The 21,002-nt window shown below is 37.1% G+C and overlaps 1 protein-coding gene across 5 annotated transcripts in view; it reads right to left on the reverse strand.

Moving 5' to 3' along the window:
- Positions 1-3,169: 3,169 nt before the first annotated feature.
- Positions 3,170-21,002, reverse strand: part of JPH1 (junctophilin 1) — an 81,617-nt gene continuing 63,784 nt past the window's right edge. Inside the window, exons 4-6 of one of the 5 annotated variants that reach the window (XM_033060851.1) lie at positions 13,248-13,909; positions 5,735-5,830; positions 3,170-3,876 (exon numbers count right to left, since the gene is read on the reverse strand). In XM_033060851.1, the coding sequence (XP_032916742.1) occupies positions 5,750-5,830; positions 13,248-13,909 (743 nt within the window). In that variant the 3' untranslated portion in view covers positions 3,170-3,876; positions 5,735-5,749. Of the gene's footprint in view, positions 5,629-5,734; positions 13,910-21,002 lie in introns of those variants that run through there. The other 4 variants (XM_033060844.1, XM_033060826.1, XM_033060834.1 and 1 more) reach the window with 4 other exon arrangements.

Raw genomic sequence — 21,002 nt, forward strand, 5'->3', positions numbered from 1 at the left:
GATTTGAGAATCAGTTTTAGCTACATGGCCAATTTTAGTCTGGGAATTTGTTGAGGAGTTCCTAACCCAGCTGATGCCAGATTTTTTTCCTAATAATGTCAGCATTACCTTGGTTTCTACAAATTCTGAAGAGCCATCAGAAATCTCTGTGTATGGCATCACTTTCAGTATTTTTCTTTTCAGTTCCCACACACTGTATTTAAATCACTGTCCTGACACTGGAGACAATGAGAGTAGATTTGAAATTATAATACAGTTGCAAAAACCAGCATTGACAGTGTGCAGAAAATGGACCCAATGAAAAGTGTGGTATGACATGTGCAGTTTGCTGTGGGGCAAACTGCAGGAGAGACAGGCTTCACAGCCACAGACAGAAAAAACAATGAACAAGTGGGCCACAGAAAACACAAGTTTCTGGAGTGAGTGGCTGAAGTCTTGAGGCAATGTCCACAGGCAGGGCAAAACTGATTAAGTTGAATTTATGAGAACTGGGAGGTGGGTGGGCAGTGAAGGACAGAAGATAATTAGAAAAATAGTGATGGCATAGCAAAAGTACCACCAAACCCATTTTCATTGGTGGTAAGGGAAATCTTGTTTTTTTTCAACGACATTTACTATACTGCCAGTTTGCACCTAAAATCTCCTAGATAACCAGTCCCAATGGATTGTGAAAAGCATTAGCTAAAACAAGCACATACTACTGACATGATGAAGGTTATCAGGTTAAAAAAAAGCTGTCTGTTTCCCATTCTCCCCCATCCTCTCTTTGTAGCAAATAAGAGAAACATGAGAGATGGTTATCAAATTCTCCTACCAGCCTTATTTTTGGTATTGGTTTTAGGGGAGTGAAGGATTTGTTCTGATGTTACAGTCCTGGTCACAACATAAACTGTTCATATAGAGGAAGCGGCTTTTGTCCTTCTAGTTTATAGCCATAGACATTATAGACTGTTTTTCTTAAAGATGTTGAGCATGGAATTATATTTACCTCCTACAATGGTGGGAGATGTAATGTCTCTTAGTTTGTAGTTTCTGTGTGGAGCAGGAAAAAAATGGAGATGGATACCGTAGACGGCTCAGCTATAGCATGCTGGCATACACAGCTTCTTGCTCAGACTTAACATAATTTCTATTTTTGGCTGTTTCTGTGAATATTAAATGAGAGAATGAGAAGACTACTTCATTTGAAAGGCTTATTTAATCTCCCTCCTCTTAATTTGCTTTGTTTACTGAATTACATTTTCATAGGAGAATGGCCTGTAGAGTCATCTCTCCTGACTAAACAGTTCAAATGAGCTATGAGTAAAACCATTCAGATACAATTCACAACCATGTTTTATTAATAACAACTAAAACTGTTAGTGAGGATCAGCATGTGCTGAGTTCTTCAGGCTTTTATTCCTGCATCTATGTCATTGTCAGAATATTTTCATATTGTGTATCTTAAAACAGAATTTAATAAATATGTAATCACAGAATATCATTAAAAGGTATGTAAATAACTATTTCAAGGTTTATAATTTAACTCTCATAAAGAGGTGTTTACTTCTTTTAGAGTCAGCACTAGGCTGTATATATGATTTTTTAAACATATGTATCTGTATCTGAAAGGCAAGTTATAGCCATATGTCTCAAAATTTCTACTTTCAAAGTGAACCCCTCCCTTTTGGAAAGCCAATGCCAACACTCTTCACGTTCCTTATTGCTTTTCTGCTGGAAAGGCAAACTAATATATATATATATATATATATATATATATATATATATATATATATATACACACTCTAAGTAAAAAAAGGCCTTAAAAGCTATGACAGATGATTCTCTTTTTCTCCTCAGCCTGGCACTTCACCCTTGCTCACTTGCTGCGTACACTGTACACATGGTTTAACTGGATAAATGGAGCTGTCCAAGAAACCAGGCCTCAGACTCAGGGGTGACAGAGCTCACTGCTCACTGGCACTTGTGGGCAAGCACACAACTGTGCCAGGAGAAACTACTTTGCCTGAGAAAAGCTTTCCTTGCTGGAAGTGGGGTGAAGCTTTTCCTGCTGGAGCAAATTTTGAAGCCTTAAGCTGTCCTGTGTGTCCATGGGTTTTTTCCTTTAGGCACAGCAGACGCATGGTCAGTAACACCATTTGTAAGATAAACCACTGGTAAAAACATCTCAGATGGGAAATGACTTAAAAATTATGAGAACTTCTTTCTTCTATTTCCCTGCACATCTTTTGCTTGTTGCTGTTCAGATTTTTGTATGCCTGAGTATATTATCACATTCTTACACCTTAAGAAATACTTCATGGACATTTCACTTTTATTTCTGAACATATACACTGTGGATCACGAATGTCAGAGAAGAATCATCTCAATGCAGTTGAATTTAAAATGTTTTGGCATTAAAGTTATTTCTGTTTATTTTTCTTGAGAATGCATTTTTCTCCCCTTAAAGACTAAAGATTTTCTTGAGCAGGTATTGTGCAGAAAATAATTCTTAAAGGTAAGCTTCATGCTTGTAGAATTATTTTAAAGAACAAGACAGTAATGACTACTTCCTAGAAATATATTTCCATTAAATAGGAACTACAAATAAAAATTCCTCTCCTCTTCCATCAAACATTAGGATTTCAGTACAGCTGGCCACTGAACTCAAATAATGGAGAATAAAATTTTCAACTGATTAATTCAGCAAATATGGCGGTTTTAAGACAGTTGTAAGGGCAAATTTTCTCTGTGTAAATATTGGCTCACAAACTTCATGTAAATTTCGAATCCATGAAGATCTTGAGGAGCAGTGAAGCCCAAAAAAAAATAATTCCCCTACAAGAGCAGCGCTGTTACTGGACCAGTCACTCACCAATTAAAACAAAATTGATCAAATGATCTTGTAGTGAGAGTGTAATTTAAGATACTAAATTTATGGAGACACAAAATCCTGTATTGGAAGATAAAAGAAGACACAAAGGGAAGCTTGACTTTTTTTTTTTTAAATTTTATTTTTAATTTGTTTCCCAGAATCACTTTTGTTGAAAACAGTAATTCACAATTATTTCAAAGGGACTAGAATTTCACCCATTTTCCTGCTTCACTCGTGTTTATTTGATTAGTTAGAAAAAATTGCTTCCAAAGAGTGAACAAAGTAATTCATAAACAGGAAAAAGTAGTCTGAAACTCTATTAATAACCAACTTATTTTTATTAGAGCAAATACAGTTGTGAAAACTGTACATTGTACATTTTGGGTCAAGAATTATAAATAGAGAAACTCATAGATAAAGAGTTCATTCTTTGACAGCAAGAAACTTTAAATAGACAAAATGACATTTTTAAGTACATTGGCAGGCTCCATTGTGCTGTCCAAAATGTAGTGTACAGTATAACAACCAATTATAAATAGCCTTTCATGTAAAATACAACTGTGCACATTTTAGAAAAATACCAACAATTTGTTTGAGCTTTGTTTTAAAAAAGCTTATAAATCATACATATTTATAAATGGTACTACCATGCTTACTTAAATTTATAAACATTTTTCATAAGCTTTGTTACCCATTATTTCCAGAGCATAAAGTATTTTAAATAAACATTTAATAGGAATTAAATATGTCAGTTACAAAATTACCTCTCCGTGTAAGGAGACAGGGGGGTGATTTAACAGTGGGATGGAACATTTCATCCATTACTTCAAGGCTTACACAGTAACTTTTAAAATTTTGTTCTTATTTAAAAATTACTTTCCTAAATTTAAAACACAGTTTAAACTTTTTTTCTTTCTTTTTTTTTTCTTTTTAAATAAATATACAAGTTTTATTTTCATTTGCTCTCTTTCTCCTTTCTTCTTTATCCACACTGGTCAAAACACAGGATTCTCAACATACTTCTGTAAAAAACACCATGGTGTTACTGCCCTGCTCGGAGCTGCTTCGCTGCACAATATTCAGTCCATACCTACAGCACTTTACTACGCTGCATCAAAAAATAGCTAATGTACTTTGTAAGAATGTTGCCCATTAAACCATGCAAAAAACTTAGAAAGTTTACAAACAGGTTCAAAACTATATTGTATGAAAGATTTTCTAATAGAGATAAAATAAACTGTAATACAAGCCCTTTTCTTTTTGCAGCTTTAAATTAAAATTTTTGCTTGCCAAATGATCACACCACATATCTTCAATAAATAAGCATGCATTTGATTAATATAGGGTACAATAATTACAGTATAATGGCACATAAAAAGAAACGTGATCACATCGTTTGAACAAAGGGCTATGAAACTACTTAAGACAAACTTTCCAAATGAAAAATTTTGAGGCTTTTTTAATGCTGAGGTAAAATTATTGATGGATTTTGAAGACACTGAAGGCATCAAATCGATGAACAATCACTTAACATTTTTAAATGCTCTACCTGAATGTATTCAACACAAATCTAGCATTTTAAAGTTGTGATTTATTAAGAGCATTAGCTAGCTTAATTGTCATTGGCATTAATGTGCACCCACACAAGACTTTATTTTAACTGCTGTCAAAATACCTCAGTGTTGCAACATAATAATTCAAATTACCAATTACCACAGCACCAGAATTAAGAAAAAAAAGAAATAAAAAAGTCAACATGCAAACCCTATATCTCACCTTTCTTGGCTTATTTTGATATTCTCTCTCCTGTTTAGAATGTGCATAAACCAATGAAAGATTCTTTTTTTTATCATGAAAAATTTTGCTTGGTATTGGCGCAAGTATTTGAGCATTTTAAGGAAGATAGCAGTACCTTTGAGTTTTGCAGTAATGGCGTATTATTTACTGAACCTTAATGCAAAATGACTCTTCACATTTAAGAAAATGAATTTTAAAATTTTATCCCTGGACTAGGGAAATATATTTGACTTTCTGCTTCTTCTGCTAGGCAGAACTGTTAGCTTTCTCTGGGTTGGACTAGACACTACTTATGGCTATACATCAAATTTCATAAACAACAAATGAACAGAATCATGCACAGGCAAATGAAATTCGATCTCCCAGAACACTGCAGGAGATGTTAAAAGCAGCAGGTAATGGAATAAGACTGGTGACTGATGTTGCTAACTATTTCTTCTAATGAGATAGGAGTGAACGCTGGAATCACTTCCACAGCAACAGAATCCTCTGACCACATTCCTCTGGCAGTCGTTTTCCCATCTCCCCACTAAAAACATCAGACGGTAAAATAGTAAGGCAGCTGTTAACTTCCATCAACAAAAAGTGCAGCTCCGTACATTTCCAGTTTAGTCACACTCTGCTGGAACAGATGGACAAGCCAACGCACTTCACTGGCAGGGCTGCTTCAGCAGATTATTTTGTTTGTTTTCCAACATGGCTGCTTGCTTCAGCTTTCAGAGGACCCCAAAGCCACGAGCCACCAGCAGAGAAACTGATCTGGGCCCCTGGCTGAATTTTCCAAGTTTCATCTCTCTTGCGTCCCATCCTAATTCCAAGCCTCCTTCCCTGTGTCTGAGTATGACAGGTGCCATTTAAAAGGCTGATGACACAACTGCAGAGAACTGTGGGCTAACACCACTAGTTGTCATGACTTCACTGAAGGGTCAAAACAGTTACAATATTAAATAACTATGTTGAATCACATTCAGGCATAGCTAAAATTAAAGTGGGGAACATTAAAAGTATGTGAGGAAATTAAATTTTTATAATTTAAGGTGGGGTGGATATGGTGATTTTATACAACAGCAAGACCTTTCTTACCTTTCCTAGTTCCAATCAAGTTAGAAAATGGACAAAAAGAATGGCTAAACCAATATTCAACAGCATTACCAGGGCGATCATGACTGAGTTAGGGCCCTGAAAATAAAATAAAGATATCAGAATTAATGCAACCTCCCACATATGCACAGCAATGAATAAGACCAGGCTTCAAAATTTCTAAAAGTTTTGACCTTGCTCAGAAGGAAACAGACCATGCTGCTGAAACATAGACACTACCCTTGATATTCAGGTGAGATAAATATCATGTGTGAAAATGAGCTTGATAAATACAGGTGAGAGTATATTACTCCACTGTTCTTAATCATACAGAGATTAAGCCACCTGATAAATACAACTGCATCAACAAATAAAACCAAACCCATCAACACAAAAACAATGTCAGCTGAAAATAAAGCAAAACAAAGCAAACTACTTTAGGCAAACCAGGGAGCTGCTCTTTGTCCATACAGAGTTCCTTATCCAGTTCCAACACATTTCAAAACAGACGTAACAAAGATGCTTTATGAAAAGAATACACTTTTTTGATATTCCAAATAGAAAAGAAAATTTACTTACCTTTGCACTAACAAACCTGTTTCCATTAGAGATTAAAAGGCATTTTACAGCTGCAAAATTAAACTTGTTTTGATTTACTCAAACACTTATCTATGTACTGAAGAAATGAAAAATCAAAAACTCCTTCCATTCCAAGCCAGAGCTAAAATTGGTTAGAAAATTTAAATCATTACACAATTTTAGTATTTCTATGATGCCAGACAAGTTTTTAATTTCTTTTAGTAATTTTGGATATTTTTTTAAAAAAATTGATGCTTTCTAATGATCAACTTGAAAAAATGCCCCAAGAGATGAAAATTCTCAGTTCTCTTCTGCCCCTAACATATTTGGGTTATTACAACATAATTCTACAAAGATTTTATACTGTTTTATTTTTTTTACAGTTGCACTGTAAGCAGGGACAGAGAAACTTTTAATTTAGACTTTCCTAAATCACAAATCACGAAGCCCACCAGAAGAATGTGTGCAGAAAATGATCTTCTGAGCTCCACAAGAATCACTGGCTTGCACAAGAAGGTATATACTGAATGAGAAATGATACAGTGTTTTCACTTGTCACACGAGGTGTGCTTTGGAGAAGTTTATTATGCTTCATGACAACATAATGCTAACATCAGTTAGATAATTTCTGGAATGCTAAGATGTAAGAACTTGCTATTAGTAATTTGCTGCAACAGTGTAACTGGGAAGCTGTGGAATAGCACTTGTGTCATTATTATATCACATGCTTTCCTGAAACCGTCTCATTAAACACCTTCTATGAGAACACACCTTTACACAGTAGTTCAGATGGCAGGCCAGATGTGGGCTGCTAAGTTTTTGAGTAATTCACAAAATACATTATGTTAGGTACTGCTCAAATCTCTGGGGAGTCTAAACCTCATCAGCACCTCTATCCATAACAGCCATCAAGTTCCCTTTGCACCAACTCAGAGGTGTCTGTTCACATGCTGAGAAGCACATGTTCAAATTCAATGAGTGGGATTATCAGAATGCCAATTAAACGATGCCATAGGGGTAATGGTATTGGTAATAGCACCCACACTTTGCTTAATGGTGGAATGTCTAAAATATTCACTAGGAAACTGAAGACCAGGTTTAATGACACCTCAGTCAAAGTGTTTTTGAGTAACAAGCTCCCACTTGCCAGTGGTATGTTTTGACCATCAGGTCACAGAACAGAAGTGGAACCATGTTCCTTCCTCCTTAATGGAAGTGACTCACCATGTGCCAAAGCATAGGAGACACTCAGGGGCAGAGAACAAGCACAAAAGGAAGGCACAGCTCCAGATATGGTTACCACAGCACTTGCTCTCTACAGAAATGCCATTTGATTGCACTATTAATTTCCTCTAAAATGAGGTTCAACATCTTTCATTCTGGTGCTAGGTACAGGTTGCCCAGAGAAGCTGCGGATGCCCCATGACTGGAAGTGTTGGATGGGGCTTTGAGCAACCTGGTCTAGTGGAAGGTGTCTCTGCCCATGGCACAGGGGTTGGAACCAGATGGTCTTTAAATGTCCCTTCCAACCCAAACACTCTATGGTTCCATAATACCATGATTCTAATAGGGACAGCCCATGTGATTCAAATCAGGTCAATGGTTCCTTGATAGGCTAGAATCTCACCTGAAGATTTTGCAGTTATACTGCACCAGGAATTGCAAGGAACTGTGAAGTTCATTGCCAAGTACCATTAAAATTTTTCAGGATTTGGTCATCTAGTACTTTGCATATTTGAAAATCCCATCTATAAAAATCACAACGATTTACTGCAACGGAAGACAAAACTAGAACCTACAGTGTCTTCACAGGAGCCAGGAACTTGTTCATTACCTGAAATACATCATGGAACAGCATCCTGGTAGCGGCAGGACAGATTTTTGCTGATTGCCAAATTGGGACTGCAGCTCTAATGGCAGCTTGGTATCATTAGTGCACAGTCTCAGGTAATTAAGCTTGTTGGAGGGGAAGGGGACTTCTCTTTTGATGCATCTGTCAGTCAGGTCAGATATAACAATCTCACCACAATATCAATAGATAAATTAGGCTAAAAACCCCAGAGGCTATGCTCTGAATCAAGAAGTCTCATCTAAAAAGAAGCAAGTAACACCTTAAGAACTGGGTTGTTGAATTCACATGAAAATCATAGAAGAATATATTATCTCTTTATGATAATGAAACATCATAAAGATATCTCTTTATACAAAGAAGTAAAGCTCATATTCTTTGGCCTGCTATGTGCATTCTGTTTCACCTTCTGGTAACTGTACCTTTCAGCTCAAAGCAGGATTTTCTAATACACAAAAAATGATCAAACAACATTTATGGAGCACACAGTTATTATGCAATGAACCAGCACCTGTTCTGTAGACACCTATAAAATAAGCATTTAATGCTTTAAGACAAATACCACAAGTAAGACTTTAGTGTCCCGTAAGGGCTTAAAATAGCAAAAGCCAAAATTAGTTTGAACAGTCCATGACTGACTAGAACAGGTGCACTAAAGAAGCCATAGCAGAAATCCTTCAGTCCTGCTTAATTTTACCCCTTCAGCGTCTTTTAAGTTAGACATTTATATATTTCAAAATACAACCATATGATCAGTTCCCATTTGGGGAAGAAAGAAAGTTATTTTTCTAAAATTTAGTGCAAGGAAATAAAAGACAATCCATTGCATTAGGAATGTCCATTAAATTTAGCCTAAATTTCTTGCTCAGAGGTTTTTCTTAGGATCAGGAAAATATGGATTTATTTTTCAAACACCATAGTTTGAAAGAAAAAAAGAAAAAGAAGATGAGAATTGAACAAAACCATAGGAGTAGAATCAGTGGGTAACATTCAAGCAAAATCCAGGCTAAAACATTGCACGTTTAAAAATCTTTACCTGCCAAATTAAAAAAAAATTACAGTTCAGCAAAACACTTGAGTGTGGGGTTGTTATCTATCCTAGGGCAACACATAGACACATATCAGGCAAAATAAAATTGTATTAATGAATGTACACTACAATAGCTTTTTGTGAAATTCAATCCTATTTCTCACTTAAATTCAAGAGAATCTCCAATCAGCTCATATCCAAGGTGGGACAGCAGTGTGCAAGTTGAAACTGGGGCTAGAGGCTGCTAATGACCAGCTAGAAACAACAGTACTGGTTTGTGGTCAAGTGTCTCTGTGAACACTTCACACTGTGGTAAATGTAAGGTAATATGAAAGAGCCTCATTTTCAGTGGAAGAGGGGTGATTTATCTCTCATAAATGACAAGGGACTTTGTACTTTATGCAGGATTTCACCTTGATAAAACTGTGACTCTTTCTTATGAGTTCAGGAATAATTTCAAACTTGGATTTTTGAACATCAGGGAATACGCGCACAGGGAAACACACTTGTATATGTGGCGTAAGTATGAGATTATATTTTTCAAGTATATTGTCAGAAATGGGGATATCTAGAGAATCAAGACTGTTCCTATAACTAACTTCTTACACAGATCATACTCAAAGACATTCTTAAGAATGTAACATTCACAGAAATTATGAAACGTGAATTTGATAACTATAAGAGCTGCTGCAAGCTCTGCTGCAAATAAAGTCATTTGAAGTTCTTCATCCAAATTAAAGCTGATGTTTCATGCAGGTATGAGAAATATCTTTGATTTAGACACAGAAGGAAGAATTGAAAATCTTCCCTTCTGCATCTGTGTTCTTAATGCGTTATCACTGGAAACCTGGAAAGAGCACAGCACAATTTTATACAGCACTTTCAGATAATCTAACAAAAGTGCTCAATAAATGTTAATAGATTCATTTTTTTTGCATTCCAAAACCGTGCTTTATCATTCTCTTTTTATGAGAGACTTCTTTTCTCTTTATATTCCTTAACAAACATATTTTAGAACTTTTATGGAGGATCTAAGACAGACTTACTTTCAAAGCATAAGAAAATAATTTGTCAGAATGACTAAAAAGCAATTGCAGTTTCTTACTGAAATAAAATAATTCCCCAATGCAACTCTAGAATTCTGAAGTCCCTCAACACTCAGAAACATCCAGGATAAGGAGAAGTATATTAATTAGGAAAAGGGAGAATGGATTTAAACTAGAAGAGATTAAGTTTAGATTAAATATTATGAAGAGATTCTTTAGTGTGATGGTGGTGAGGCACTGGCACAGGTTGCCCAGAGAAGCCGTGGATACCTCATCCCTGAAAATGTTGAAGAGCAGGCTGCATGTGGCTCTGAGCAACCTGGTCTAATGGAAGGTGTCCCTGCCCATGGCAGGAGAGCTGAAACTAGATGATCTTTTAAGTCCCTTCCAACCCAAACTATTCTATGATTCTATGAATCTGGCATCTCTTCAATAACTTTGCTCTCTTAGCTTAGTCACTGTTTACTTCCAACACACTGTTGAGCTCAGTTCAGGAGCACTGCAGAACAGGCTAGTGCTTTTCTGAAGCTGAAAGGTGATACTGAAAATTAAAAGGGTCCAGCAAAGTTAATAATCATTCTGTACTGTTTCTCCCTCAGAATGCTAGGCCAGCAGGCGACTCTTTTTTGCTTTAATTAGTTTAGCATTTTTACTCTCAGCATTCTGAAGAAATAAGCATGTAGGAAATTTTGTCTATAAGGGCAAATTTACAGACACATATAGAAGATTAGAATCTTTGAAAAACACCCACATACATCTACACACATCTTAAGATACTATTACAGTAAAAATGAATTCCCAAAATCTACCTTACTTCCATATTGGAATGCTAGTAAAAAGAATAATGCAATTAGGAATCTCCAAATAAAGTAGAGGGACCTAGAGTTCCCAGATATTGCTGCAGTATCAGTGAACAAACAACAGCCAATGCACAGTATCTCATTATTTCTACACCTTTCGTGATAGCAGGCTGTAGGTTCATGGTCCTTATCCGGATTATTCTAGAAGGTCAATAAACTCCTGTTCAGGTACCCTACTGGTTAAGATGAAGCCACCCTCAGCTCCAAAATATTATCTGTAATGAAGGAAAAATAAGGACTATTTCTAGTAACTTATTTTCACCAGAGCTAAAAAACAATTCCAATTCCGCCTAAAATTTGTACATGCTCATTCAACATTTACAAGCCTGTCAGCTTTGTGTTACCCTACATAGGAGTAATATCTGTGAGATTTGAAAGGTTAAAGGGCTGATATCAGCTGTAATACAGATTTGCAGATTATAAAACCTCTGTGAACATCTACTTTGATCCGCGCAAAACAGAATAAAAGCTTCCTGCAGAATTAGAGAATATCATCTAGGCAAAATGCTCATTATCAAACTACTCAGTGATGGCTCCAAAACCTGGCATCTGAAAACTGATGGCACATTTAATATAGATCATTAAAATCAACTTAAAATAAGACTTTTATCTGAATCTTTCTAGCTGTTGGATCTTCTTACACATTTGCCTGTTAGTCTGGGAAACTGTTTTATAAAGCACACTTGCAGAAAGTGATTTAGTACATCAGGGGTCTGTGTGTGATTCTGTGTGTACCTTGAATCTTTCATTTTAAGATATGATTCAATCATTCTTGCAGTTCTTTGTGTGATTTCCCCTGGAGGGTTTTTTTTCATTTTAAATCCCTGATTTACAGACACTATTTTATCCCAGAAGTGGCTGCACCCATGCCAAAAGCGGACAGAACACAGTCCCATGTACTCTTGCTTAATCTTTTCTGTTGATAAATCTAAGGATTATGCTAACATCTCTGAACAACAGCAGCAGACTGGGAGCTCATGTTCAGTTGCCTCTCTTGCTCCGGATCCACCAACCTTTTCCAGTTTTGATCTGGCATGGCCAGGCTCCACAAATTGTCTTTCTTACACAGTATTTTATTTTGCTGTGCTGCCATGGATAATTATACTTTAAGTCTTCTTAGCAGTTGATTTGCATGAGCTTGTATTTGTCTTCATTATGGACCACTCTCCTGGTCTCTGTTTCTTCTATAAACTTCATGGACAATAATCTCATGTCCTCTTGCATGTCATTAACAAGAATGTGATAAGAGTAAGAGAATCATTTTAAGAATGACCTCACCAGAATAGTATCAAATAATTGATGGCTTTCTAATTAATTTTTGAGAACCATTAGCCAGTTTTAAAAAATTATTTTAATGTGAAATTTAGCCTTTGCATTACTCTGGTTTCCTTGTCAGAATACATGACCATGTAAAAGCAAATCAAGTGACCTTCTTGATTGACATTATGATTCTTCTGTCACACCTGAAGATGTCAAACTTGCTTGACAAGCCCATTTACAATTCATATTGGCTGGAAATTACTCCCCCTCTTTATTTCTAAATTCTTTATTAATTAAGTGTGGTGCCAATTATTCAAGTGTTTTGCCTGCAATCAGTACTAGGCTATCTGGATCTCTTTAACTGGGTCATTCTGTTTATCCCATCAATATTGACACACTGGTTGTTTCATAGGGTACCACTAAAGATTACTTAAAGAAACAATGATTATAAAAGAGAAACATCTAGAACTCCTCATTCACTAATGGTTAACTTTAGGATGTAAAACTAATGCTTTCCTGAGTTTCTCTTGGCCCCAAAACCACAGAATCATCATCAGAGATTCTAAATTTTATATTCTGGCTTTTTCTTCTAACATGAAATAGAAATGCTACTAGTCATCACTCCTTTTCTGCATAGGTATTGATAATTTTATTTTTCTTAAATAATAATGAAATTAAGATTGACACTGATCTGAAGGGGTAGTTTTAAAACTCCTTTGCTTATTCCAGACTGGAATATTTCTTCCTCACTCCAGGTGTAATGCGTTTTAGCAGCAGACTGTATCCAGATGAAGATTTGACAGAAGCGAGATTTGCCTATGCTTAGGTTGCAAAGCTCAGCACTCAGAGGCAAAAAGGCAGTGAAAGTGAAAATGTTTCTTGCAGTACTTACCGAGCTGTTTCCTAATTCTTTCTCCATTGCTGAATGTGACTCATTATTAGCTGGGTTCTTTGGTGCAACAAATTCTGGTTTCTTAATTTTTATGTCAGGCTTGTTTTCTTTGGCATCTGGCTTACCCCCAGACCTAGCAGGACTTGGCTTCTGAGAGGGTGGTATCCGTGCAAGTGTTGATGGTGAAGGGTTGACATATTCATCTTCTTCCCTGAGCTCCTGTGGAAGTGCTGTTGGATTCATTTTTACATAATAGCCATGATAGTGACCATGCAGCTCCCCATTCTCTGTGCTGCTGGAATTGTGCTGGGCTGAAAACTTTGGCTGGTGTTTCCCAGCTACTTCTTCCTTCACTGGTGCTTTTGAATATAAAGGCTTGTTAGTTGTGGATGTTATATTCTCAGTGACTAAAAGCTTTTTTTCTTGATTGAGTCTTGCCCCAGAAGTGGAGCTTTGCCTTTTCAGTTGTTTTGAAGGAGAAGTCTCAGAAGAAAGAGTAGGACTGTTTCTTGGGCTTGCTTCTGGGGTTCGAGGGGGTGTAGTGCCTTTTCGATAAAAGTGAGGCGATTCTTTTGGGGTGGGTGGTTTCTCCTGACCTTTTTCTTCAGATTTTTCTTTTCCATCCATTCCTTCTTGAAATTTTTGTTTGATATAATCAGGGCCTGAAAAATAGTGTAATAGAAATACTAAGATTAATACTAATACTAAGATTAAAATAAAGTTCACAGTAAAACTCTTGCATTGTCAGACTGCACTGCCTTGCTAAAATGCAGGCAGGGGTACGTACCAACAATTCATTTAATATCCATAGTGATTTACTCCAAACTGCTCAGATACTGGAGTTACTGAATTTTTTTGATAATTGTTGCAACTACTTATTAACTTGGCTCAGTCACTCTACATCTTCAGCTTTTCAAAGGGCCACGGTATGTAAATTACTCCTGAGTGAAGTCTGAGTGGTTGAAGATTGACTAACCTTACATCACTATCACTCCTTTTCTGAGAGGCAAATTTTGAGGTATGTTTTGCTTGATTACCCTAACCAATTTAACTTCTCATGATCAGAGTACCTGTTTGGTATGTAGACAATTAACCATCAGAATGAAATGTCTCTTCTGTTCTTATAAGCTACAGGAAAAGGGCTTGAATCACTTTTTTCCCCCCTTTGGGTGAATTTCAGCTTGTCTTATACATACATACATATGCCTTGAACTCTCACATGCTGGCTTTGTCTTCCAGAACCAATCAGTCCCATTTGAAGATCCAGGTTAACCACTCTAGTCACTAATACAATTCCTGCTTAGAAGGCAGGAATACGAACTCTCTTACATTGCCCAGGAAAATACTTACAGAGCAGCAAGTGTGAAAGAAATTCTCTCTCCCCAAATTGTAGCTAAACACCCACATGAACATTCTCTACTAGGACTCATTGAAGTTCATGTCTATACAGCTGTTAACATAAACAGAAACTGGCTGACATGCTCTGCTCCAAGTTTTGGTTCTCAGATTTAATTGTTTAATGGTAAGACTTGAGCAAACACTGCTGAAGAAACAAAATTGCTGTAAATGATGTACACATTGTAGGTGATGTTTTCTGTTTTAATCCCTAGAGGTCATATCTCACATTCCAGGATCAGTTTCCCTAAGAAGACAGAAGTTGGGGAGCTCTGTGAACAAAGAACTGCCAACAACCTTCCTGTATTTTCAAAAATCGCTGAAATGTAAATTTTTTTTTTAAAAATGGCTTCTGAAAAATACATTGCAACTGTTTCTCCACTTCTATCCTTGCTAGCACCACAACTTTCCTTTGATTTTTTTTACCCTTCTCTAAGTGAGGCTTATCTGTGATTTAAGTCATAAAAGTTATAGAGAAAGTCTGTGCCCAGAGAAGAATGTCTGCACACATTTTTCTGCTTCTGAGTTTAAAGGAGGCTCTAACTGTGCTAGGCAGATACAGTGTTTTTACAGATGCCAGAAGCATATGTATATCTGCGCAGTGCGAAGATGAGAGGAAGGAAGAGCAGCATGAAGCTTTTGGAAGTTACTGAGTCATCTGGTAAGTAAGCATTGCTGAGGAGAATGCAAGGTCTTTTGAGCAGGAAAATCACAACATTTTTGGCATCTCTGAAAACCAGGGGTGGAAATAGGGAGCTGTTAAGAAAGAAGTTTAGACATAGACCAGCCAGGATTTGTTCTCAAATGACATTTGAGGAAGAAGTTTTGAGGAGTTAAGCCTGCATAGAGGGAGAGAACTAGAGGCTTGATTCACAGCTTTTTATAATCTTCCTGGTAAAAGGGAAAGGCAGCACAAGGCAAATTAAGGGTTTCCATATATAAAGTCACAGGTATGACCACCAAAAAATTCTCCGTCATGTTGGGGATTTCCTTCCATCTTTGCTGAGATACCTAAGGTGATGATGAGGAGTTTAACATGCATAAACTTTACTTTTCCTATCTTTTCACATTAGATATAATTAGGGGTGTAAAGAGAAAAGGATAGCTGAAAGAGCTCTGACTAATCTTTAAGCCCAAGCCACAGAGCTGTCAAATTGCAATAATTTTTTATTCTGGACAGATCCATATTCACATTAGCTAGCTCTTAATGACTGCTGTGGTTAAAGCATCCAGTTGGAATACTATCTCTTCAGTTTTACAATACTGCCTAAATTCTGAAAATTCACTTACTGTGACAGCTCTGCACTGCCTCATATATGTAAAGATTTGACTTTTACTAATATCTGACACCACTTGAAAAACTGAAGACACTTTCATAAGGAAAACATCAGAAAATGACATCAGAAGTGACCTCAGAAATGTCATCCCTCTCCATCATTTACTGCAATCAACTAAAAGCCTCCCAAAGGTGGCCAGAAAAAAATCCCTCTCATCAAGAGACATCCAAGCTGTTAGAATTTCTGAAAATAGAAGGGAGCTGGTCTCAGCTGTCCATGTCTCCCCAAGAGACTGGTGGAGTGAAAAATAAAAAACTTAAAAGCAAAACAAAAATATCATCTGGAACTTCCCAAAGAAGTTATGTTTCAACAGGCTAACAATGCCACACTTTTACTGAGTATTTGGCAATATTTGATGCTATCTGACACTGAGCTCCACCAGAGAATGCTGCATCCAGGTAACATCAGACACTCAGCCACTGCCGTAACACAGCACAGCATACCTCCCTACCACCCCCTGTACATCACACATGGATATTAGAGATATATCCCTTGCCTCCAATCTTGTCAGGCAAGTCTTTCCAACACTGAAATTCTTGGCCCAATGCTGAAGTTAGCTTTGGAGGTTGTCCAAATACTTTTTAAACATCTGCTCACTATATCCAATACAATCGGATTATGCACCTGTCCAAACCACTGACTCCAAGCAGCAAGAACTCAGCTCCCACTCCCTTCTAAGGACTAAGAGCTGTCAGGATTTACCTTGTCCCCTTTGTCAAAGACATGACTCCATAGACATAGGTAAGGGAGTCCTTCTTCCTAAGAGCAATCTACAGCACAAGTTTGAAGAAACGAGGGCCAAGGGAATTTGTAAATAGAGTCACTAACATCCTTTCCTGTAACACTTCTTAGCTGGCTGATCTTAATGAGGAAGAGAACAGAATTTGAGGGCGGGAAGAAGGTAAAGGGGGATTATCTGACCAGTCAAGTAAACACAGTGCTCTGGTTCTTCAGTTTGCAGTTCAAGCAAGCAGTAGCTCTAGACATGATACATCTGAGTGCCTAAGGAGAACCTGGTCTGGAAAGCAGAACCAAGAAATGTTATCTAACCAAGTAAAGGTAAGATGAACCTGTGTGTTTTCTTATGGTGACACCCTGGCTGTGCTACCATTGGATCAAAATTGATGCATCTTTACTTGATAAAGGTGAGCCATGGGGTGGTTTTGGCTCACACACCCTGCTGTGATGCAAACAACAGGATGGCATCATTAAAGTGTGAGTTAGCCACTATTTGGGGAGAACAACCTCTGAAAGTCAAAGGACTGTGTGTACATGTGCAAGGTATGCACAGAGAGTCTCATACAGTCGGATGGCCAGCTTGAACAGCATTTAATTGGTGGCTGTGGGGTGAGGGAAGCTTTGATTTGGTTGAAGATGCACTCATGGTTGCTCTAAATCTAGAATTTTTTGTGAAGTTCTTGTGTAATATGTCCTTCCTCCTGGAAGGGCTCCAGTAAGTGATGTGACAGCACGGCCAGCCCTGTAAATGAGAAGAGAAGGATGCCCTGGTTCTGCCACAGCATTTTTAAAGAGGTGACAGCCACATGTTTTCCCCCATGGCACACATATTGGTAGCATAGGGCTGTTGAAGGGTTGTGGCTGAAGGAGCATCTGAAAATGTCATCTTGCAGGACACTTTAAATGCAGCCACTGTTTCCCAAGAAGGCTAAGAAGAGACCTTGTGCTTCATCAGATCTGAATGAGATCTGAAGCTTGAGAGGGATGGCAGAATACATCTAGGGTAGTGAGGGAAAAGCCACACACACAATTTCATCATGATTTCATGAACATCTTACCATTCTTACAACTCAGGAAAAAAATAAGCATTTCATATTACAATTTTTTTTTGCCTACTGAAAGCACAAAAAGATTGTAATGCCACTAATGCAGGCTCCAGAACATAATCTTTTAAGAATATAATATTTAAAGTAAGTACTACTGATGCTGAGTGATGTGATTCAATTTCAAGGTATATTAGAAGTACTTATTTTATTAGATAAACATATTCTTATTTCTGCTTTTTAAACTAAAGTACACGTTATGTGATGTAACCTATCTTTAGTGCTACATAGAAAGTTAACAAATAGACAGTGCTATAAAGAATAACTCAAATAAGAAATAATATTATAATTTCATCATTATGGGAGATTTTTTGTTGTGCTTATAGATAAATTCCAAATGTGAAGCACATACTTCACTTCCTAATTTTGTTGGCTTGAACTGTTAGTGGAAGGATGCTCTGTTTTCACTGTGAAGTTTGACAACTGCCTGTGGAGTAATGGTGACACAAAGTTTGTTAGTCGTTCAACCAGAACACTGCTGTCTATATGCAAACCTTCAAAGATTAGAGGCCTCTTTTTACTGAACTACTCAACACTTTACAAAAAAAGGAGAGAATTCCTGTTCTGAAAAGTGCACAATCTATACGTACAAAACTAAAGCTTATACCAATAGTCCATTTTAGTGATGGGGAAGCTATCCCAAAAGGAAATAGTGACCTGAAGCACGTTTCATCTGAATAACCTCTCTGAATTTAGTGCTCAGCTGTGAATAAAGTACCAACACGCTCAAAGCTTTGCTAAATCTTAGACAAACTTAAAGATGCAGAGAAAGACCTTGTTAAAACTAGGAATGGAGTGTAAGTCTCCTGAGTAGTCCAAACTCCATGCAGAACTTTGGCCATAAGTTTGTTGCCTACTACAAATGTATTTTGGCTGAAAAAGCCCAGAGTTGTTCTAACAAACCTAATTTCAAAGAGAGAAGGAAATAATAAATGTTGAATACATTTCTTACTGAAGATCATACTCTAATACAAATCCAGAACATGATATGGTTGAAGCAAAAGCTTAAGACTTTGTATTTAAATTAACTATCCTAAAAAAAGGAAAACGTATACTTTAGTGTTGGCACTGCAGGTTGATATAGACCGTTCATGAAATAAGCCAGTGAAAACAATTTGATTTATCTCCTGATGTTTTTGATGGTTTTCTAATGTGTCACTGTCAGCAACAATATGTATGCTTTCACAGTAAGATTTCTTTGCTATTCTGATGAACTTAATAAAACTTTGAAAAACAAGTGATCAATCGAAGGATCAATAAATATAGGATCTTTCTTAGGATTAAGGACAGAACATCCAGTATAGAAGAATTCCTCAGGATGGTAACTGTAGGTGAAGAAATATAAACAATCAATTATCAATCTCTTAAAAGAAGTGATTCAGTGAGTCATTAGGGAAGTGCAAATAACTACATTCAGTAAATTTTAGAAAGTAGGCTTTATTATTATTTCTTCATTGTGGAGATATGAAGGGAGGGGGAAGAACTATAATTAATATCATTAGTACTTCCTCTGTTTTGTTCTTAATTTTCTGACGGTTACACTGGTAACGGGGAACAAAAAAAAAACCTCTTAAGAGCTAGGCTGCTGGCTTGAATTCAGCCCAACTGAATGGAGGGCTGTGCAATGCCATGTGCAAAATGTGTTGAACTCACTGGAGCAGAGATATGGTTACGGTTTTAGTAACGGTTGGCAGACTACACTGGGACTGAATAGGTCTGGAAATTATGGGTTCAAGATTATTACCATAGAGGAACTAAAGGATATAAGGCAAGGTGCTTAAAGAGTCATAGGGCTCTGAGAGAACACCTCTGCCTTAGGTATGAGTAGAATAGAACAAGACATTTCAGTCAAAAGAAACTTAGAACAGTCATCTCGTCATCTTGTAACTCGGAGCTGAGGTAAAGTTAAAGCCTGTTATTAAGTCATTGTCCAAATGCATCTAGAACACTGACAATCCTGGGGCATCAATCAGCTCTCTAGAAAGGTGTGTTCCAGTGTTTGACCACCCTCCTGGTGGAGAAAGACTTCCTAATGAAGAGGTTATCACCCCAGGTGTCTGCAGCACCCTTCTGATGGATGCAGTGATCCAGCAACAGGGCAGAGAATTGCAGTTCCTTCATGGTTGGGTCAATGTGCAGCAACCTAAGAAATATCTTACTCTTAATAATGCACAGATAAGTTAATTCATAAACATATATGTAGGCCTGGATGCACTGTTTCAGCTGAACCTGAAGTTGGTTATGCCACCTGGAATAATGGCTTTAACTGTACTTGAGAATGCATTAGAGAATAAAAAACTGCATTAGCTAAGGCTTAAAATTAAAGCATGCCACAAAAGAGAAAAAAAGATTGAAATAGAAGAGACTGTTGACACTCTCTTGTGAGATGTAGAAGTCTGGATGGCTGATTTAACTTTTAGCCTCTAATGGCAACTGCATTTTGGTGAGGTATGATCAGCATTTTAAATGCTATTAAGCATCTTCCCTAGCTAAGGGCAAATAAAATTTTCCTGGGTCAATTTTTAAATTCCATTTGGCTGCCTTAAAACACTTTATTTTTTTTTTCCCTGGACTTAAGACCACCAGCATGAAAGTACCATGGCTGCCTAGGAAAGCAAACTACAAGATAAACAAGAGGGAGAGGAGTCCATTTTTTTTTGTTTTTTGCACAATCCAAAAAATACTCCAGAATATAATGTTTGTAATTTAGAATCTTTCTTAATTCACTCCTAATTGCAAATCCCCATTTCCTACTCCTCCCTGTTTGAAGATACTGTCCCTCTGCTGAAGTTTTCTCCAGCTTACACTTTCAGGGTTTCTCAGTCTGTTGCTAGAATTGCTGTTTCCTTAAGCAGTATTGTTGGTAGTCTTCCTTCTCATGCTGGACTGGAGGCAAGACTGAAGCCAGCACATGCCAACAGCTACTCACTAAATCCAAGAGTGCCATGGAGATTGATGCCTACATGTGTTTAGTTTATGGAACTGTTCTGATTTGATCTGGCAGCCCACTGTCTTTGAAACCATGTACTACTAACATGACCAAAAAATGTGACCAAGAGATAGAATATAAGGTGATATTTTACTATTGCCACAACCTGACAAAGCCACATCATCATTCAGCAATGTAAAAGTCAGAACACACCTATCTCCCCAGGAGTCCTAGAACATCTAGAGCTAACTTT

This window comes from Catharus ustulatus, chromosome 1, assembly GCF_009819885.2.
Source record: "Catharus ustulatus isolate bCatUst1 chromosome 1, bCatUst1.pri.v2, whole genome shotgun sequence".
In the NCBI taxonomy this organism is placed as follows: Eukaryota; Metazoa; Chordata; class Aves; order Passeriformes; family Turdidae; genus Catharus; species Catharus ustulatus.